General features: G+C 27.8%; 1 protein-coding gene across 7 annotated transcripts in view; it reads left to right on the top strand.

Annotated features, from left to right (window-relative positions):
• The first annotated feature begins 823 nt into the window (after nucleotides 1–823).
• LOC310950863 (uncharacterized protein) overlaps nucleotides 824–21,589 on the top strand; it is a 41,856-nt gene continuing 21,090 nt past the window's right edge. Inside the window, exons 1-4 of one of the 7 annotated variants that reach the window (XM_083918876.1) lie at nucleotides 14,470–14,553; nucleotides 15,681–15,854; nucleotides 16,916–16,953; nucleotides 17,230–17,512. In XM_083918876.1, the coding sequence (XP_083775002.1) occupies nucleotides 14,501–14,553; nucleotides 15,681–15,854; nucleotides 16,916–16,953; nucleotides 17,230–17,300 (336 nt within the window). In that variant the 5' untranslated portion in view covers nucleotides 14,470–14,500 and the 3' untranslated portion in view covers nucleotides 17,301–17,512. Of the gene's footprint in view, nucleotides 918–14,463; nucleotides 14,554–15,680; nucleotides 15,855–16,363; nucleotides 16,465–16,856; nucleotides 16,954–17,229; nucleotides 17,513–19,238; nucleotides 19,378–21,589 lie in introns of those variants that run through there. The other 6 variants (XM_083918875.1, XR_014593307.1, XR_014593308.1 and 3 more) reach the window with 6 other exon arrangements.

Genomic DNA, 21,589 nt, shown 5'->3' with positions numbered 1-21,589 from the left:
CTTAATTTATTGAAAATAATAAGTAGATTAGTACATTGACTTAATTAATTTAAAAATAAATAAAAAGCGGATTTAGTACATTGACTTAATTATTTTAAATTAAAAAGTAGATAAGTACATTGATTCAATTAATTTAAAAATATATATGTATTAAGCAGATTTAGATTAAGTACATTGACTAAATTATTTAAAAAAAAAGCAGATTTAGTACAATGACTAAATTAATTTAAAAATAAGTAAAAAAAGCAGATTAGTACAGTGACTAAATCAATTTAAAAATAGATAAAAAGCCGATTTAGTATATTAACAAAATTAATTTAAAATAAAAGTAGATTAGTACATTGACTAAATTAATTTAAAAATAAAAATAAATAAAGCAGATTTAGATCTAGTACATTGACTAAATTAAGTTAAAAATAAATAGAAAGTGGATTTAGTACATTGAATGAAATTAATTAATTCAGAGAGAAAAAATATTTACAAAAGGACAGAGAGAAAAAATATTGACATCGATCGGGATTTCACAGCAGCAATTAGGACACACATGCCTCTCAGCTGAAATGCCCCCCTCAAGTGAGCCAAGCTTCCTTTTAATACCCTTTGGCCCCTCCCCCGGGCAAACCAATTATCCCAGCACAGGGGTTTCAACACATAAACAGAGAAACAGAATACCCAAACAAACAAAAAAAACATTAACTTTCACGTCACAATGTTGCACTAAAAACCCTCCATATAGCTGTGCCATTGTTTACACAGAACACCTCAATTCCCCATACATTCATCATAAATTATAATCTTAGTATAGTCCGCGGTCAGCTGACCCATTAAAGCGCGCCAACCAGCGCTATTTATATCAGGATCCGGAACTGCTTCGGTTCGGCCCGTGAACCCGAGACAGACCTCTACAGTAACAGCAGGTGAGCGTGTGTGTTCGTCTGTGTGTTGCGTAGTTGCCGAGTGTGCACCCTGAACGATGTACGGTGGTTTAGGGAGTTTAGCGAAATGTGCGAACGTTTGTATCACTGCTAGACCGCGAGATGTGGTCTTTTAGAAGACAGTTGGGATGGAGCTTGGCTCCGCCGGAACAATGAGAGCGCAGCGTGCGCTCCCAGCACCGGCACTCTCTGAGAGAAAGAGCGCGCCGGTCTGGGAATGACGGGCGTTGAATGGCGCTCCGTCACATTGATTAATAGGCCTGAGTCATAAATAGCTGCAACGCTTCCTCCTCGACCACTGCCTCGAGCTATATGAGTATTAATATGACTTGGAGGAGTGGATTAATTTAGGCTAACATATTTTTCATGACACAGCCAGGTTTCAGTCAGAGTAAATCAGTATGGTTATCTGATATCAGATCATTTACTAATACGGCTTTAAATGGCAGAGATCTGATGTTTAAAAGTCCACATTTTATTTTCTGATTTTGTTGCATTATCACAGATTTGGTGTTGATTTGTATCAAGTTTTTCTGTATAGCGCCTCTTCTGTTCACAGCGTTTGTATAATATACTGAGCTGGAAAACGCTCCACAGGGACCGCAGAGAGGCATATAAGACTGCTACTCTGCTCCCTGGGTATCTGTGATAAAGGCAGAGCAGAGAGGTGTATTAAACTGCGACTCTGCTTCCTGATCCCAACACTGTGTTGGCATGGTTTTAGACCGCTAACCGCTAACAACTGCGGGCCGTATGTTATGAATAAAAGTAAATTTAGTACATTGACTAAATTAATTTAAAAATAAATGAAAAGCAGATTTAGGACATTGACTTAATTAATTTAAAATAAAAAGTAGATTAGTACATTGATTAAATTAATTTAACAATTAATAAATATAAATCAGATTTAGATTAAGTACATTGACTAAATTATTTTAAAAATAAAAAAGCAGATTTAGTACATTGACTAAATTTATTTAAAATAAAAAGTAGATTAGTACATTGACTAAATTCATTTAAAAATAATTAAAAAGCGGATTAAGTACATTGAATGAATTAATTTAAAATAAAAAGTAGATTAGTACATTGACTAAATTAATTTAAAAAATTTAAAAATATTAAGCAGATTTAGATTTAGTACATTGACTAAATTAATTTAAAAATGAATAAAAAGCAGATTTAGTACATTGACTTAATCATTATAAATTAAAAAGTAGATAAGTACATTGATTCAATTAATTTAAAAATATATAAGTATAAAGCAGATTTAGATTAGGTACATTGACTAAATTATTTAAAAAAAAGTAAAAAGCAGACTAGTACAGTGACTAAATCAATTTAAAAATAGATAAAAAGCAGATTTAGTATATTAACAAAATTAATTTAAAATAAAAGTAGATTAGTACATTGACTAAATTAATTTAAAAATAAATAAAGCAGATTTAGATCTAGTACATTGACTAAATTAATTTAAAAATAAATAGAAAGTGGATTTAGTACATTGAATGAAATTAATTTAAAATAAAAAAGTAGATTAGTACATTGACTAAATTAAGTTAAAAATAAAAAATATAAAGCAGATTTAGATTAAGTACATTGACTAAATTATTTAAAAAATAAAAATGCAGATGTAGTACATTGACTAAAGTAATTTAAAAATAAATAAAAGAGATTTAGTATATTAACAAAATTAATTTAAAATAAAAAGTAGATAAGTACATTGCTTAAATTAATTTAAAAATAAAAATATATAAAGCAGATTTAGTACATTGACTAAATTAATTTTAAAATGTATAAAAAGCAGATTTAGTACATTGACTTAATTTATTGAAAATAATAAGTAGATGAGTACATTGACTTAATTAATTTAAAAATAAATAAAAAGCGGATTTAGTACATTGACTCAATTATTTTAAATTAAAAAGTAGATAAGTACATTGATTCAATTAATTTAAAAATATATATGTATTTAGCAGATTTAGATTAAGTACATTGAATAAATTAATTTAAAATAAAAAAGTAGATTAGTACATTGACTAAATTAATTTAAAAATAAATAGAAAGTGGATTTAGTACATTGAATGAAATTAATTTAAAATAAAAAAGTAGATTAGTACATTGACTAAATTAAGTTAAAAATGAAAAATATAAAGCAGATTTAGATTAAGTACATATACTAAATTATTTAAAAAATAAAAATGCAGATATAGTACATTGACTAAATTAATTTAAAAATAAATGTAAAGCAGATTTAGTACATTGACTAAATTAATTTAAAAATAAGTAAAAAGCAGACCAGTACAGTGACTAAATCAATTTAAAAATAAATAAAAAGGAGATTTAGTTTATTAACAAAATTAATTAAAAAAAAAAAGTAGATAAGTACATTGCTTAAATTAATTTAAAAATAAAAATATATAAAGCAGATTTAGTACATTGACTAAATTAATTTAAAAATAAATAAAAAGTGGATTTAGTACATTGAATAAATTACTGTAAAATAAAAAAGTTGATTAGAACATTGACTAACTTAATTTAAAAATAAATAAAAAGCAGATTTAGTACATTGACTTAATTATTTTAAATTAAAAAGTAGATAAGTACATTGACTAAATTAATTTAAAAATAAGTAAAAAGCAGACTAGTACAGTGACTGAATCAATTTAAAAATAAATAAAAAGCAGATTTAGTATATTAACAAAATTAATTAAAAAAAAAGTAGATTAGTACATTGACTAAATTAATTTAAAAATAAATAAAGCAGATTTAGATCTAGTACATTGACTAAATTAATTTAAAAATAAATAAAAAGTGGATTCAGTACATTGAATAAATTAATTTAAAAATAAATAAAAAGTGGATTTAGTACATTGAATGAAATTAATTTAAAATAAAAAAGTAGATTAGTACATTGACTAAATTAAGTTAAAAATAAAAATATAAAGCAGATTTAGATTAAGTACATTGACTAAATTATTTAAAAATAAGTAAAAAGCAGACAAGTCCAGTGATTGAATCAATTTAAAAATAAATAAAAAGCAGATTTAGTATATTAACAAAATTAATTTAAAATAAAAAGTAGATTAGTACATTTCTTAAATTAATTTAAAAATAAAAATATATAAAGCAGATTTAGATTTAGTACATTGACTAAATTAATTTAAAAATAAGTAAAAAGCAGACTAGTACAGTGACTAAATCAATTTAAAAATAGATAAAAAGCCGATTTAGTATATTAACAAAATTAATTTAAAATAAAAGTAGATTAGTACATTGATTAAATTAATTTAAAAATATATAAATATAAAGCAGATTTAGATTAAGAACATTGACTAAATTATTTAAAAAATAAAAAAAGCAGATTTAGTACATTGACTAAATTAATTTAAAAATGAATGTAAAGAAGATTTAGTACATTGACTAAATTAATTTAAAAATAAATGTAAAGCAGATTTAGTACTTTGACTAAATTAAGTTAAAAATAAATGTAAAGCAGATTTAGTAAATTGACTAAATTAAGTTAAAAATAAGCAAAAAGCAGACTAGTACAGTGACTAAATTAATTTAAAATAAATGAAAAGCAGATTTAGTACATTGACTTAATTTAAAAATAAAAAATAGATTAGTACATTGATTAAATTAATTTAAAAATATATAAATATAAAGCAGATTTAGATTAAGTACATTGACTAAATTATTTAAAAAATAAAAAAGCAGATTTAGTACATTGACTAAATTAATTTAAAAATAAATGTAAAGCAGATTTAGTACTTTGACTAAATTAATTTAAAAATAAATGTAAAGCAGATTTAGTACTTTGACTAAATTAAGTTAAAAATAAATGTAAAGCAGATTTAGTACTTTGACTAAATTAAGTTAAAAATAAATGTAAAGCAGATTTAGTACATTGACTAAATTAAGTTAAAAATAAATGTAAAGCAGATTTAGTACATTGACTAAATTAATTTAAAAATATATAAATATAAAGCAGATTTAGATTAAGAACATTGACTGAATTATTTAAAAAATAAAAAAGCAGATTTAGTACATTGACTAAATTAATTTAAAAATAAATGTAAAGCAGATTTAGTACTTTGACTAAATTAAGTTAAAAATAAATGTAAAGCAGATTTAGTACATTGACTAAATTAAGTTAAAAATAAATGTAAAGCAGATTTAGTACATTGACTAAATTAAGTTAAAAATAAGCAAAAAGCAGACTAGTACAGTGACTAAATTAATTTAAAATAAATGAAAAGCAGATTTAGTACATTGACTTAATTTAAAAATTAAAAATAGATTAGTACATTGATTAAATTAATTTAAAAATATATAAATATAAAGCAGATTTAGATTAAGTACATTGACTAAATTATTTAAAAAATAAAAAACCAGATTTAGTACATTGACTAAATTAATTTAAAAATAAATAGAAAGTGGATTTAGTACATTGAATGAAATTAATTTAAAATAAAAAAGTAGATTAGTACATTGATTAAATTAATTTAAAAATATATAAATATAAAGCAGATTTAGATTAAGAACATTGACTAAATTATTTAAAAAATAAAAAAGCAGATTTAGTACATTGACTAAATTAATTTAAATTAAAAAGTAGATAAGTACATTGCCTAAATTAATTTAAAAATAAGTAAAAAGCAGACTAGTACAGTGACTGAATCAATTTAAAAATAAATAAAAAGCAGATTTAGTATATTAACAAAATTAATTTAAAAAAAAGTAGATTAGTACATTGACTAAATTAATTTAAAAATAAATAAAGCAGATTTAGATCTAGTACATTGACTAAATTAATTTAAAAATAAATAAAAAGTGGATTCAGTACATTGAATAAATTTATTTAAAAATAAATAAAAAGTGGATTTAGTACATTGAATGAAATTAATTGAAAATAAAAAAGTAGATTAGTACATTGACTAAATTAAGTTAAAAATATAAAGCAGATTTAGATTAAGTACATTGACTAAATTATTTAAAAATAAGTAAAAAGCAGACAAGTCCAGTGATTGAATCAATTTAAAAATAAATAAAAAGCAGATTTAGTATATTAACAAAATTAATTTAAAATAAAAAGTAGATTAGTACATTTCTTAAATTAATTTAAAAATAAAAATATATAAAGCAGATTTAGATTTAGTAATTCACTAAATTAATTTAAAAATAAGTAAAAAGCAGACTAGTACAGTGACTAAATCAATTTAAAAATAGATAAAAAGCCGATTTAGTATATTAACAAAATTAATTTAAAATAAAAGTAGATTAGTACATTGATTAAATTAATTTAAAAATATATAAATATAAAGCAGATTTAGATTAAGAACATTGACTAAATTATTTAAAAAATAAAAAAGCAGATTTAGTACATTGACTAAATTAATTTAAAAATAAATGTAAAGCAGATTTAGTACTTTGACTAAATTAAGTTAAAAATAAATGTAAAGCAGATTTAGTACATTGACTAAATTAAGTTAAAAATAAATGTAAAGCAGATTTAGTACATTGACTAAATTAAGTTAAAAATAAGCAAAAAGCAGACTAGTACAGTGACTAAATTAATTTAAAATAAATGAAAAGCAGATTTAGTACATTGACTTAATTTAAAAATTAAAAATAGATTAGTACATTGATTAAATTAATTTAAAAATATATAAATATAAAGCAGATTTAGATTAAGTACATTGACTAAATTATTTAAAAAATAAAAAAGCAGATTTAGTACATTGACTAAATTAATTTAAAAATAAATGTAAAGCAGATTTAGTACTTTGACTAAATTAATTTAAAAATAAATGTAAAGCAGATTTAGTACTTTGACTAAATTAAGTTAAAAATAAATGTAAAGCAGATTTAGTACATTGACTAAATTAAGTTAAAAATAAGCAAAAAGCAGACTAGTACAGTGACTAAATTAATTTAAAAATAAATAAAAAGCGGATTTAGTACATTGACTCAATTATTTAAAATTAAAAAGTAGATAAGTACATTGATTCAATTAATTTAAAAATATATATGTATTAAGCAGATTTAGATTAAGTACATTGAATAAATTAATTTAAAATAAAAAAGTAGATTAGTACATTGACTAAATTATTTAAAAAATAAAAATGCAGATATAGTACATTGACTAAATTAATTTAAAAATAAATGTAAAGCAGATTTAGTACATTGACTAAATTAATTTAAAAATAAGTAAAAAGCAGACTAGTACAGTGACTGAATCAATTTAAAAATAAATAAAAAGCAGATTTAGTATATTAACAAAATTAATTTAAAAAAAAGTAGATTAGTACATTGACTAAATTAATTTAAAAATAAATAAAGCAGATTTAGATCTAGTACATTGACTAAATTAATTTAAAAATAAATAAAAAGTGGATTCAGTACATTGAATAAATTTATTTAAAAATAAATAAAAAGTGGATTTAGTACATTGAATGAAATTAATTGAAAATAAAAAAGTAGATTAGTACATTGACTAAATTAAGTTAAAAATATAAAGCAGATTTAGATTAAGTACATTGACTAAATTATTTAAAAATAAGTAAAAAGCAGACAAGTCCAGTGATTGAATCAATTTAAAAATAAATAAAAAGCAGATTTAGTATATTAACAAAATTAATTTAAAATAAAAAGTAGATTAGTACATTTCTTAAATTAATTTAAAAATAAAAATATATAAAGCAGATTTAGATTTAGTAATTCACTAAATTAATTTAAAAATAAGTAAAAAGCAGACTAGTACAGTGACTAAATCAATTTAAAAATAGATAAAAAGCCGATTTAGTATATTAACAAAATTAATTTAAAATAAAAGTAGATTAGTACATTGATTAAATTAATTTAAAAATATATAAATATAAAGCAGATTTAGATTAAGAACATTGACTAAATTATTTAAAAAATAAAAAAGCAGATTTAGTACATTGACTAAATTAATTTAAAAATAAATGTAAAGCAGATTTAGTACTTTGACTAAATTAAGTTAAAAATAAATGTAAAGCAGATTTAGTACATTGACTAAATTAAGTTAAAAATAAATGTAAAGCAGATTTAGTACATTGACTAAATTAAGTTAAAAATAAGCAAAAAGCAGACTAGTACAGTGACTAAATTAATTTAAAATAAATGAAAAGCAGATTTAGTACATTGACTTAATTTAAAAATTAAAAATAGATTAGTACATTGATTAAATTAATTTAAAAATATATAAATATAAAGCAGATTTAGATTAAGTACATTGACTAAATTATTTAAAAAATAAAAAAGCAGATTTAGTACATTGACTAAATTAATTTAAAAATAAATGTAAAGCAGATTTAGTACTTTGACTAAATTAATTTAAAAATAAATGTAAAGCAGATTTAGTACTTTGACTAAATTAAGTTAAAAATAAATGTAAAGCAGATTTAGTACATTGACTAAATTAAGTTAAAAATAAGCAAAAAGCAGACTAGTACAGTGACTAAATTAATTTAAAAATAAATAAAAAGCGGATTTAGTACATTGACTCAATTATTTAAAATTAAAAAGTAGATAAGTACATTGATTCAATTAATTTAAAAATATATATGTATTAAGCAGATTTAGATTAAGTACATTGAATAAATTAATTTAAAATAAAAAAGTAGATTAGTACATTGACTAAATTAATTTAAAAATAAATAGAAAGTGGATTTAGTACATTGAATGAAATTAATTTAAAATAAAAAAGTAGATTAGTACATTGATTAAATTAATTTAAAAATATATAAATATAAAGCAGATTTAGATTAAGAACATTGACTAAATTATTTAAAAAATAAAAAAGCAGATTTAGTACATTGACTAAATTAATTTAAAAATGAATGTAAAGAAGATTTAGTACATTGACTAAATTAATTTAAAAATAAATGTAAAGCAGATTTAGTACTTTGACTAAATTAAGTTAAAAATAAATGTAAAGCAGATTTAGTACATTGACTAAATTAAGTTAAAAATAAGCAAAAAGCAGACTAGTACAGTGACTAAATTAATTTAAAAATAAATAAAAAGCGGATTTAGTACATTGACTCAATTATTTTAAATTAAAAAGTAGATAAGTACATTGATTCAATTAATTTAAAAATATATATGTATTAAGCAGATTTAGATTAAGTACATTGAATAAATTAATTTAAAATAAAAAAGTAGATTAGTACATTGACTAAATTATTTAAAAAATAAAAATGCAGATATAGTACATTGACTAAATTAATTTAAAAATAAATGTAAAGCAGATTTAGTACATTGACTAAATTAATTTAAAAATAAGTAAAAAGCAGACCAGTACAGTGACTAAATCAATTTAAAAATGAATAAAAAGGAGATTTAGTATATTAACAAAATTAATAAAAAAAAAAAAGTAGATAAGTACATTGCTTGAATTAATTTAAAAATAAAAATATATAAAGCAGATTTAGTACATTGACTAAATTAATTTAAAAATAAATAAAAAGTGGATTTAGTACATTGAATAAATTACTTTAAAATAAAAAAGTTAATTAGAACATTGACTAACTTAATTTAAAAATAAATAAAAAGCGGATTTAGTACATTGACTTAATTATTTTAAATTAAAAAGTAGATAAGTACATTGATTCAATTAATTTAAAAATATATAAGTATAAAGCAGATTTAGATTAAGTACATTGACTAAATTATTTTAAAAAAAAGCAGATTTAGTACATTGACTAAATTAATTTAAAAATAAGTAAAAAGCAGACTAGTACAGTGACTGAATCAATTTAAAAATAAATAAAAAGCAGATTTAGTATATTAACAAAATTAATTTAAAAAAAAAGTAGATTAGTACATTGACTAAATTAATTTAAAAATAAATAAAGCAGATTTAGATCTAGTACATTGACTAAATTAATTTAAAAATAAATAAAAAGTGGATTCAGTACATTGAATAAATTAATTTAAAAATAAATAAAAAGTGGATTTAGTACATTGAATGAAATTAATTTAAAATAAAAAAGTAGATTAGTACATTGACTAAATTAAGTTAAAAATAAAAATATAAAGCAGATTTAGATTAAGTACATTGACTAAATTATTTAAAAATAAGTAAAAAGCAGACAAGTCCAGTGATTGAATCAATTTAAAAATAAATAAAAAGCAGATTTAGTATATTAACAAAATTAATTTAAAATAAAAGTAGATTAGTACATTGATTAAATTAATTTAAAAATATATAAATATAAAGCAGATTTAGATTAAGAACATTGACTAAATTATTTAAAAAATAAAAAAGCAGATTTAGTACATTGACTAAATTAATTTAAAATGAATATAAAGAAGATTTAGTACATTGACTAAATTAATTTAAAAATAAATGTAAAGCAGATTTAGTACTTTGACTAAATTAAGTTAAAAATAAATGTAAAGCAGATTTAGTACATTGACTAAATTAAGTTAAAAATAAGCAAAAAGCAGACTAGTACAGTGACTAAATTAATTTAAAAATAAATGAAAAGCAGATTTAGTACATTGACTTAATTTAAAAATAAAAAATAGATTAGTACATTGATTAAATTAATTAAAAAATATATAAATATAAAGCAGATTTAGATTAAGTACATTGACTAAATTATTTAAAAAATAAAAAAGCAGATTTAGTACATTGACTAAATTAATTTAAAAATAAATGTAAAGCAGATTTAGTACTTTGACTAAATTAAGTTAAAAATAAATGTAAAGCAGATTTAGTACATTGACTAAATTAATTTAAAAATAAATGTAAAGCAGATTTAGTACTTTGACTAAATTAAGTTAAAAATAAGTAAAAAGCAGACTAGTACAGTGACTAAATTAATTTAAAAATAAATGAAAAGCAGATTAAGTACATTGACTTAATTAATTTAAAATAAAAAGTAGATTAGTACATTGATTAAATTAATTTAAAAATAAAAATATATAAAGCAGATTTAGTACATTGACTAAATAATTTAAAAATAATTTAAAAATAAAAAATATGAAGCAGATTTAGATTTAGTACATTGACTAAATGAATTTAAAAATGAATAAAAAGCAGATTTGGTACGTTGACTTAATTATTTTAAACTAAAAAGTAGATTAGTACATTGATTAAATTAATTTAAAAATTAATAAATATTAAGCCGATTTAGATTTAGTACATTGACTAAATTAATTTAAAAATATATAAAGCAGATTTAGATTTAGTACATTGACTAAATTAATTTAAAAATGAATAAAAAGCAGATTTTGTACATTGACTAAATTTATTTAAAATAAAAAGTAGTTTAGTACATTGATTAAATTAATTTAAAAATATATAAAGCAGATTTAGATTTAGTACACTGACTAAATTAATTTAAAAATGAATAAAAGCAGATTTTGTACATTGACTAAATATATTTAAAATAAAAAGTAGATATGTACATTGACTAAATTAATTTAAAAATAAATAAAAAGCAGATTTAGTATGTTGACTTAATTATTTTAAACTAAAAGGTAGATTAGTACATTGATTAAATTAATTTAAAAATTAATAAATATTAAGCAGATTTAGATTTAGTACATTGACTAAATTAGTTTAAAAATGAATGTAAAGCAGATTTAGTACATTGACTAAATTAATTTAAAAATAAATGTAAAGCAGATTTAGTACATTGACTAAATGAATTTAAAAATGAATGTAAAGCAGATTTAGTACATTGACTAAATTAATTTAAAAATAAGTAAAAAGCAGACTAGTACAGTGACTAAATTAATTTAAAAATAAATGAAAAGCAGATATAGTACATTGACTTAATTTAAAATAAAAAGTAGATTAGTACATTGACTTAATTAATTTTAAAATATATAAATATAAAGCAGATTTAGATTAAGTACATTGACTAAATTAATTTAAAATAAAAAGTAGATTAGTACATTGATTAAATTAATTTAAAAATAAAAATATATAAAGCAGATTTAGTACATTGACTAAATAATTTAAAAATAATTTAAAAATAAAAAATATGAAGCAGATTTAGATTTAGTACATTGACTAAATGAATTTAAAAATGAATAAAAAGCAGATTTGGTACGTTGACTTAATTATTTTAAACTAAAAAGTAGATTAGTACATTGATTAAATTAATTTAAAAATTAATAAATATTAAGCCGATTTAGATTTAGTACATTGACTAAATTAATTTAAAAATATATAAAGCAGATTTAGATTTAGTACATTGACTAAATTAATTTAAAAATGAATAAAAAGCAGATTTTGTACATTGACTAAATTTATTTAAAATAAAAAGTAGTTTAGTACATTGATTAAATTAATTTAAAAATATATAAAGCAGATTTAGATTTAGTACACTGACTAAATTAATTTAAAAATGAATAAAAGCAGATTTTGTACATTGACTAAATATATTTAAAATAAAAAGTAGATATGTACATTGACTAAATTAATTTAAAAATAAATAAAAAGCAGATTTAGTATGTTGACTTAATTATTTTAAACTAAAAGGTAGATTAGTACATTGATTAAATTAATTTAAAAATTAATAAATATTAAGCAGATTTAGATTTAGTACATTGACTAAATTAGTTTAAAAATGAATGTAAAGCAGATTTAGTACATTGACTAAATTAATTTAAAAATAAATGTAAAGCAGATTTAGTACATTGACTAAATGAATTTAAAAATGAATGTAAAGCAGATTTAGTACATTGACTAAATTAATTTAAAAATAAGTAAAAAGCAGACTAGTACAGTGACTAAATTAATTTAAAAATAAATGAAAAGCAGATATAGTACATTGACTTAATTTAAAATAAAAAGTAGATTAGTACATTGACTTAATTAATTTTAAAATATATAAATATAAAGCAGATTTAGATTAAGTACATTGACTAAATTATTTAAAAAATAAAAAAGCAGATTTAGTACATTGACTAAATTGATTTAAAAATAAATGTAAAGCAGATTTAGTACATTGACTAAATTAATTTAAAAATAAGTAAAAAGCAGACAAGTACAGTGACTAAATCAATTTAAAAATAAAGAGAAAGCAGATTTAGTATATTAACAAAATTAATTTAAAATAAAAAGTAGATTAGTACATTGATTGAATTAATTTAAAAATAAAAATATATAAAGCAGATTTAGTACATTGACTAAATTAATTTAAAAATAAACAAGAAGTGGATTTAGTACATTGACTACATTAATTTAAAAATGAATAAAAAGCAGATTTAGTACATTGACTAAATGAATTAAAAAATGAATAAAAAGCAGATTTAGTACATTGACTTAATTATTTTAAATTAAAAAGTAGATTAGTACATTGATTAAATTAATTTAAAAATAAATAAATATGCAGATTTAGATTAAGTACATTGACTAAATTAAGTTAAAAATAAGTAAAAAGCAGACTAGTACAGTGACTAAATTAATTTAAAAATAAATAAGCAGAGTTAGTGTTTTAACAAAATTAATTTAAAATAAAAAGTAGATAAGTACATTGATTAAATTAATTTAAAATAAAAAATATAAAGAAGATTTAGATTTAGTACATTGACTAAATTAATTAGAAAATAAATAAAAAGCAGATCAAGTACATTGACTAAATTAATTAAAAAAATAAATAAAAAGCAGATTTAGTACATTGACTAAATTAATTTATAAGTACATTAATAAAAAAGATAAAGTAATCCTGGTTTGCACCGTCGGGGTCAGCAGCTCCTCCTCGACAGTGTCCTTCCAGGCTCGGTCTCCCTCTTAGGCTAAAAGATCATGGAACAATTGTAAAACATGTTTGATTTGATCGGAGTGACAGCTGACTGAACAGATAAAGCAGCAGAATTAATCGAGCCTGGCTGTTAGCCTGGTCTGGGCCACCAGCACAGAATAAATCTCCATGGCCTCTTGTGCAACTGAGTCATCGATAAAGTAAGCCAGGATAACAGGCATATCCCAGCCTAATCCCTTATCTACCTTCCATGCAATAGCCCCAAGACAACTTTCGTGGAATAATTTAATGTCCACACAAATCCCTGCTCTATACAGCACAATAGATCACACGCGATAATTTGAACATATGTCATATATACACCCTACAGTTGTGTGTTTTAGTTTTTCTTTGCACTATGTCAGACAACTTTTTAAAAGTGTTATTGATGTTGTTTTTATTGTTCTAATCTTTTTTAAATACACGTTAGACACAATGACTGATAATGTTAGCTGCTCAGGACTACCGTTAGCATTAATCAGAATCAGAAATACTTGAATAATCCCCAGGGTAAATTATTTTTGTTACACAACTCCAGATATACAAACAAGTATTATACAGACTAAACATGTATTAGAAAAGACTCAAATGTAAATTTATAGAAATTAATATTTACAGTAGTGAAGTATAAAGATGATCAAAGATTGTGTGTGGTTGAGTCTGAATTACCGAGAGGAGGTGACAGACTCTCCACCGGCCCTCCTGATCAGTTTGTTCAGTCTGTTGGTGTCTACGAATTTCAGAGTGGAGTCTTGTCAGCTGTCTTCTCACCAGGTCATGCGTGAAGGACACTGTAGAGGTGTCCGTCAGGGGAGGGCTGAGGTCATAAGGTATGGAGTTAGAACAGTGACAGTTAACTGAGGTATTGAAGAAAAAAATGTAAGCACTGAAAAAATGTTCAACTTAAAAATAAAATACAAAAAAAAGAAATCATCTCACAATGATGTTTTGCATTTTCATTTTAATATTTTTATGCATTATGATGGGTTTTTCAATTTGAATCTATAGATTTTTCTTGATGTCTGTGTTTTTTCAATAATTACCACATTTATGAGGCCTTGTGTATCAGCAATAACACTGCCCTGAAAGACCTAGTAGACGATAAATACTAGATCATACAGGACAGATGAACATCCGGGGGCTGAGTTGAGGTATTAGCCAGCATTAACGTTGGCGCTTGTTCAGCTAACCTCTGCCAAAACAGCACAGCGTCCATTAAGAGTTAACATTAAACCAGGCTGCTTCTTATTTGAAAAAACAGTGGCAGAAATACAGACTTACTTGAGATCTGGTAAAATTGTGGAGGCCATTGATCACAGATCACGGTGCTTAAAGTATGCAAATTATCCTTAAAGGCCCCCTCCTTGTCCCTCCCCTCAAGCCCCTCCTCTCCACTCCAAAAGAGTGACAGAAAGTTGAAACTGAAAACCGGTGACCTTGAAGAAAGACACTCAAGAAAAAAATTAAAGATTGAGATTGAAAAAAAAATCATAATGCTTAGAAATATCAATATAAAAGAACATATCATTATCGTAAGATTATAATGTTTTAATGTTTGTGTTTTATTTTCAATTGAACATTTTTTTTAAGTGTTAAAACTTGTTGTTTCAATGCCGATTTTTCATTTTCTTTGTAATGCAGGTATATATGCTGGCAAATGTCACATCACTTCTATTTGTTTTAGTTTTTTTTATAAAATATATTGTACGTAAATTCATTGCGGATCATTACTAATACTTTGCTTAAAATGTACTTAGTAGTCATTGTGAAAAAATAAATTCTTTATAGAAAAAGTATTTTCAATTACATTTTATTTACAGTGCCAAATCATAATAAAAGTTCTCAGGACACTTTACAAAGTAGGTAAAGACCACAATCTATGAGTTATATAGGATTTACAGAGACCCAACAATTCCCCCTTTGAGCACAGTAGCGTTGAAAACCTTCCCTTTAACAGGCAAGAACGTCTGACAGACCCAGCTCTATGGAGGACGGACAACTGTCTTGACCGGTTGGGGAGGAAGAAAAGGAGAGGGAAAAGACAAAGATGGAAAGAGAGAGAGACAAAGACGGACACAAACACAGAAAGAGAGACAGTTCCAGAGATGCAAGCAACCACAAAAGTAAAACAGTAAGTATAATAATAGCTATAGTAATGTGAGTATAACTTATATGTTTTGCAGTTGTATAGTACAATAATAGAAACAATCACAGAGATGAAACACGATGCATTGATAATCGTTTTATAATCGCAGTGCAGTCCTCTGAATTGTAATCAAATTGAAGGTGCCTAGAGATTCCCATCCCAATGAATAGTAGAAATAATGGGAATAAAGGTAGTAGAAATATGAATATGAATAATTATGGTGGGGAATATGTCACAAAAACAGACAGATGAATAGATGAATAAAACACCATATTTTAGTCCAACTTTTCAATTTTATCTGAATAGCACCAAATCACAACTGAGGTTCTCTCATGACACCTGGGCCCAGTATTTCAAAATTTGTAATCTGGATCAGAATAATCCGGATAATGAAATCCTCCTTTTCTCAGTCATGGATCACGGTGATCCTGCTGACTTTATCTGAGTATTTCAAAACACAGGCAGGTCGGATCACGGTGATCCCTACCTGGCCGGATACGGATTTCCCAATCTCAAGTCTCCGCCTCCGGGATCTGAAACATGGTGGACTACTTCATGAAAGGAGTAGCAGAGAGCCGACTTTCACGTCAAAAGTGTAAGTTAACCGTCGTCTATTGTGTAGCGGTTTTAATACCATACGAACGGCAACCAACAGATCATGCAAGCCAACTATTTGAATTGTCACCTTATTAAAAGCAGGCCGTGGCGATCTCTAATTGAGACGCGGCCGTGCTAACGGGAGCTAACGCGGCTCCATTGACTTGTGTGTTAAGCAGCTAGCGGGCTATCATTAGCGGCTATCATTAGCGTCACGTCATTTGCAACACGGCAGATTTACAGTATAAGCAGGCTGCATTGTGTACAGACCTGCTCAGTGCTTAGAAAACACAACGCAACACAGTTTGAGTATTAACTACAAGGTTTGTTCAGAAGGTTCAGAATGCTACAGTAGCCTAATGCTGGTGATGATATCATGTTTTTGTGTAGGCTACATAAATACAATTTGGGATTGTGGATTAAGATACTCATACACCTTCTACCTTCAGAGTCCACTCACAGCCATGGACCACTCAGCTACAACAGGGTGAGTGCTGGAAATCCTTGAAAATGCTTTAATTGTATTGATACATTTAAGGCCTTTAAGTAATTGGAGTTTGAATAAAGTGCTTGAAACTGCTTAAATTTGTAATGGCATTACTTTCATGGTATTGGTCAGTGACACAATTAGAAACATTTCTTCATCCTAATTCCTCTCCAACATTGGTGAGAGCTTGTTTTTTTTTGCATTTCACTACACTGTTTTTAAACCTTGGTTTTAGCTTTGCATGTGACCAATAAACTTATCTATCTACCACATCAGGCACGGGGGCCAGAGCCAGAGCCAGAGCCAGCGCCAGAGCGACGGCGACGGAAGAGGCATGCCGGGGATGAGGAAGCCTATGAGAGGCTCCTCAAAATGGAGACCGAAAGGGCAGTCAAACAGACTAAACTGGCCAAACGGCAAATTAAGCTGACGCTGCTTCAGCAAAAAGAGATAGAATTAACAATCAAGCTGTTAGAGAAACAGCTTGACATTTGAAATAGCATGGTCCTTAGTGGTCACATTATTTTTTGTTGGAATAAAACTTTGTTTGGACCCTGCATTCCTTTGTCTTTCTCTGTTTTGGTACATGCAAGTTACAATGTTTGGTGAACTAGAATTTGAGAAATAATTGTAATTTTATTTACAGCAGTTTTACAGTGTGGTCAAAAATTTTACTATGCTTTACATTTTTTGATATTACTTAAATTACTTGTTAGAAGTACAACACTAACACTTAAGTGTAACAAACATCTTGAGTAACAATATCTAGGAGAAGTATGCGCTGAGAGTTTGTCAATCCAAGTCAAATCCACCTCTGAGGTGGGATTCAAATGATCCTGAAATTTTGGTATCAAGTTGATCCAGATATCTGACTTAACTTTTGAAATACCCAAATCAGCCTTTTATCTGGATTCAGGGGAGGATTGGATTACCAGAGCTGAAACCCTGATCTTCAGGATCAGGATTCTCCTGATCTGTGTTGAAATACCCAGTTTTCAGATCAGATCTAGATTTAATCCAATCCGACCAGGATAATCCTGTCAGATCACGTTTGAAATACTGGGCCCTGGAGTCAACCATGAGCAAATGACCTACAAGAACAGCACCATTCTGTTACCACCAGTAAAAAAAAAACCTAATCAAATCCTTGTACTTTATAACCTCGCTGGTTATGTTGAAGAAAAGGACTAATGCCGTCGTCTCTTTGGAAATGAATACCTCCGCTCCATCATGTGTGTTTCCGACCACAATAAGCTGTGACGGGTGTGTTTTTCAGGAGGATTTAGCGATTCGGGCTCCCCAACGTCATATTACTTTTTCTACACACAACACAGCTAAACGATTAGCATTACCTATATTGCAGTAAGTACTGCTGATGGCTGCCCTCATGTTACTCTATAAGATACTGACAGAGGCATCTTGGTGGATCTTACTGGATTCTCCACGGCCGCTATTTTGTCCTCATCTTACATTCAAACTTTAAACTTCTTGTCCGTTAAATACTAGCATTGTCTGATTTAACTATTTTAAAGGGGTATGGTGCTGGCATGTGTTCTGTTGTACGGCAGAAATACACTATAGCAGTAGGATTGACATCAGTGACAAGATGATTGGTTTTGGCACCAACAGCCAAGGCTGGATTACCAACCAGGCGAATTGGGCAACTGTCCCATGGCAACTAGGCATGCAAATTATAATTCATTAACCAATAGTTGTTTCATTTTATCAATCGATGATCGGTTATTTGATAAACGCAATTCTTCTGAGAAGCTGAATTTCCCTCTGAATAGGTTAACTGTATAGACCCTTTTAATGGAATTCCATTACTAGGCAACAGCCTTGGTCCTTGTTAACTTCCTGTCAGCTGATGTTGTTCACATTCACTGCAACAGGAATCAAACTTGGACACATGTAGAATGTTTATGTTTACAACTTAAAAAAGGTCTATACTTAACATATTTATTTAGCAATATAAATAGTAGCAATCCTTATTAAAGGAACTTGCCTGTTAACCAGAGGTTTACACTCAACAATTATTGTACTAAAGTACATGTTTGAGGCTCCTGCCCCCTACTTGAGACAAAATTTAACGTAATGTAAATGCAGAGTATTTTTTACACTCCAGTGGTAAAGTGGTGTTAAAGCATGATTTTTCTTAAAATGCCTTATCAAGTTGTACTCTTGACACAAAAAACACAGGCTTCACAGTGACAGTTAGAAACAAAAACTTCTCTGTCCATTCACTGGTGAATTGACGGTTTTGTGTGTCAACCTTTCTTTTTCAGAGTAGAAAGAGACATTGATGTGGTGATTTAACCACGGATTTAACCAGACAGAAACGATTGAGATCAACAACAGAGTGGAGCTTGAGGAGCTGTTGCCAAGAGGATTCAGAAACCCACGAAGAAGAGCGTAGCAGGAGCGTGTGGAGCAATTAAATGTCACGCCGCGGTGAGGTTTGTCCTGTCTTTGGGTTTTTGTCTTGTGAATTTCCTTTTTTATTTTGAAAGATAACTCTCCTCTCGTTCCAGGTCACTTGCCCTTCCTCTTGTGTCCCCGGTGTGACGTCATTCCCTGATTCCCGATTGTTTCCACCTGTGGTTCCCCTTCCCTCATGTGTAGAAAGTCTGTGTCTTCCCCCTTGTTCAGTGCCATATTATTTCGTACCTTGTGTCAAATGTATCCAGCGGTTTTTCCCACAGTCTTGTTCATGCCATCAAGCTTATTGTTTCCACGTTCAGGTGATAGTATTTCTTGTTTTGTTAAAGTAAGTGTAGTGTTTTTGAATTCTTGTTTGTCCATTGTTTTCCCCTCCTGGTTGGACCGTCCTTGTTTAATTAATTATTTTGTTCACTTTGCCTTTTGTTTTTTCCTCCTGGATGGAGTGACTTTATTTTGTACTTTACTTTATTGCTGGCAACTTTCTTTTTGTTCCTCCTGTGCGGAGTGATTTTTTGTTTGTGGATTTTGCTCTGCGCCACGTTCCTGTCGTCAAGATAATAAATTCAGTGTTGACCACGGCCAACCACATGGGACAGCTTTCCTCGCAGCTACATGACTTGCTGGGGCATTTGTCTCGACCAGCGACCTCAGCTCCTCCTTCGGATAAGGGAGTGGGACGAGTGGAAGATGGGATTCAACACCCCTAGTGGACACTATGAGTATCGGGTCATGCCTTTTGGTCTCACCAATGCGCCGGCAGTGTTTCAGGCCATGATCAATGACGTGCTTAGAGACTTTCTTGACCACTTTGTCTACGTGTATCTCAACGACATAATTTAATTTACTCCCCAGACCTAGACACCCACCAGAGCCATGTTACCCGGGTGCTCAAAAGACTACTGGATAACCATCTTTATGTCAAAGCCAAGAAAAAGTGTTTTTCATGCCGACACCGTATCTTTTCTGGGCTTCATTGTAGCCCCTGGAAAGGTACAGATGGACCCGGCTAAAGTTAGCGCAGTTCCGCTGGTCGCCGGAAGCAGAGAAGGCCTGGCAGACCCTCAAGAGACGCTTCACCTCAGCCCCCATCCTCACCATGCCTGATCTGCGCCGCCAATTGGTGGTTAAGGTGTACGTCTCCAACGAAGGGGTGGGAGCGGTCCTCTCACAGCGTCCAGAGCAGGACGGCAAGATGCACCCTTGCGCCTTTCTGTCTAAGCGGCTGTCCAAGGCGGAACGGAACTACGATGTCGGCAACCAAGAGTTGCTGGCGGAAAGTCGCCTTGGAAGAATGGAGGCATTGGCTTGAGGGGGTCCAGCTGACATGTGGTGGGCTTGGACTTATGGATGAGGTCGGAAATCTCTGAGAGAGTGGGGAGCTCGAAAAAAGAGGAAAAGGGGTGGGCGGGTGGGTGGAGGTCAGAAGTGACACTGGAGGAGTTTAAACCAAGACCCTGATGGATTGTCTGGATTATGGTGTTGAAGAAAGACATAAGAGAGTTATAGAAGGCAGTTGAGTACAAGTGGGGTGGTATAGAAACTGAGGATCTAGTGATATTGTTGAACAGTGAAAAGAGTGACTTTGTCATGAACGGTACAGAGATACAACACAAAAGAGAGGACCCAAGGCAGACACAGACGCGGAATAAAAGTACAAACAAATATTTAATTACAATTACAAACAAAATGCAAAACACTCCAGGGGAAAAACAGGCAATATCAATGACGAGACGGTCGAGGGAAAAACAGGAACAAGGAGATGCTGACTTATTAGTATTTAGGCGCAGGAATGCGATGGCGATCCGCCATCCTGCGGTTCTGCTCCGCCGTCTGAAGCAAGGCCCCTCGGGTCTCTCTCCAAATCCGACGTACTCTCCGGAGATGGATTTGGATGGACGGGACAGCTATCTCAGCTTCCTGGGCCGAAACCAGAGGGGAACGAAGCCTCGAAGGGAGACATACCAGTATACCTGAGTATTCCACCCAGGAGAGTTGTGATGACCACGACGAGGGATTGCGGGCACAGATGCAGCGAAGAGCGGCCTCAAGTGCCTGGTTAGCCCGCTCCGTTTGTCCGTTAGACTTGGGATGGAACCCCGACGTTAAGCTAACCTTAGCTCCCAAAGCCTGGCAGAAAGCTTTCCAGATAGGTGAATTGGGGCCCACGGTCAGAAACGATGTCTGCTGGAATTCT

The sequence above is a fragment of the Echiichthys vipera genome (assembly GCF_963691815.1).
Source record: "Echiichthys vipera genome assembly, chromosome: 8".
NCBI classification, from domain to species: domain Eukaryota; kingdom Metazoa; phylum Chordata; class Actinopteri; order Perciformes; family Trachinidae; genus Echiichthys; species Echiichthys vipera.
This window is presented reverse-complemented; position numbering and strand designations above follow the sequence as displayed.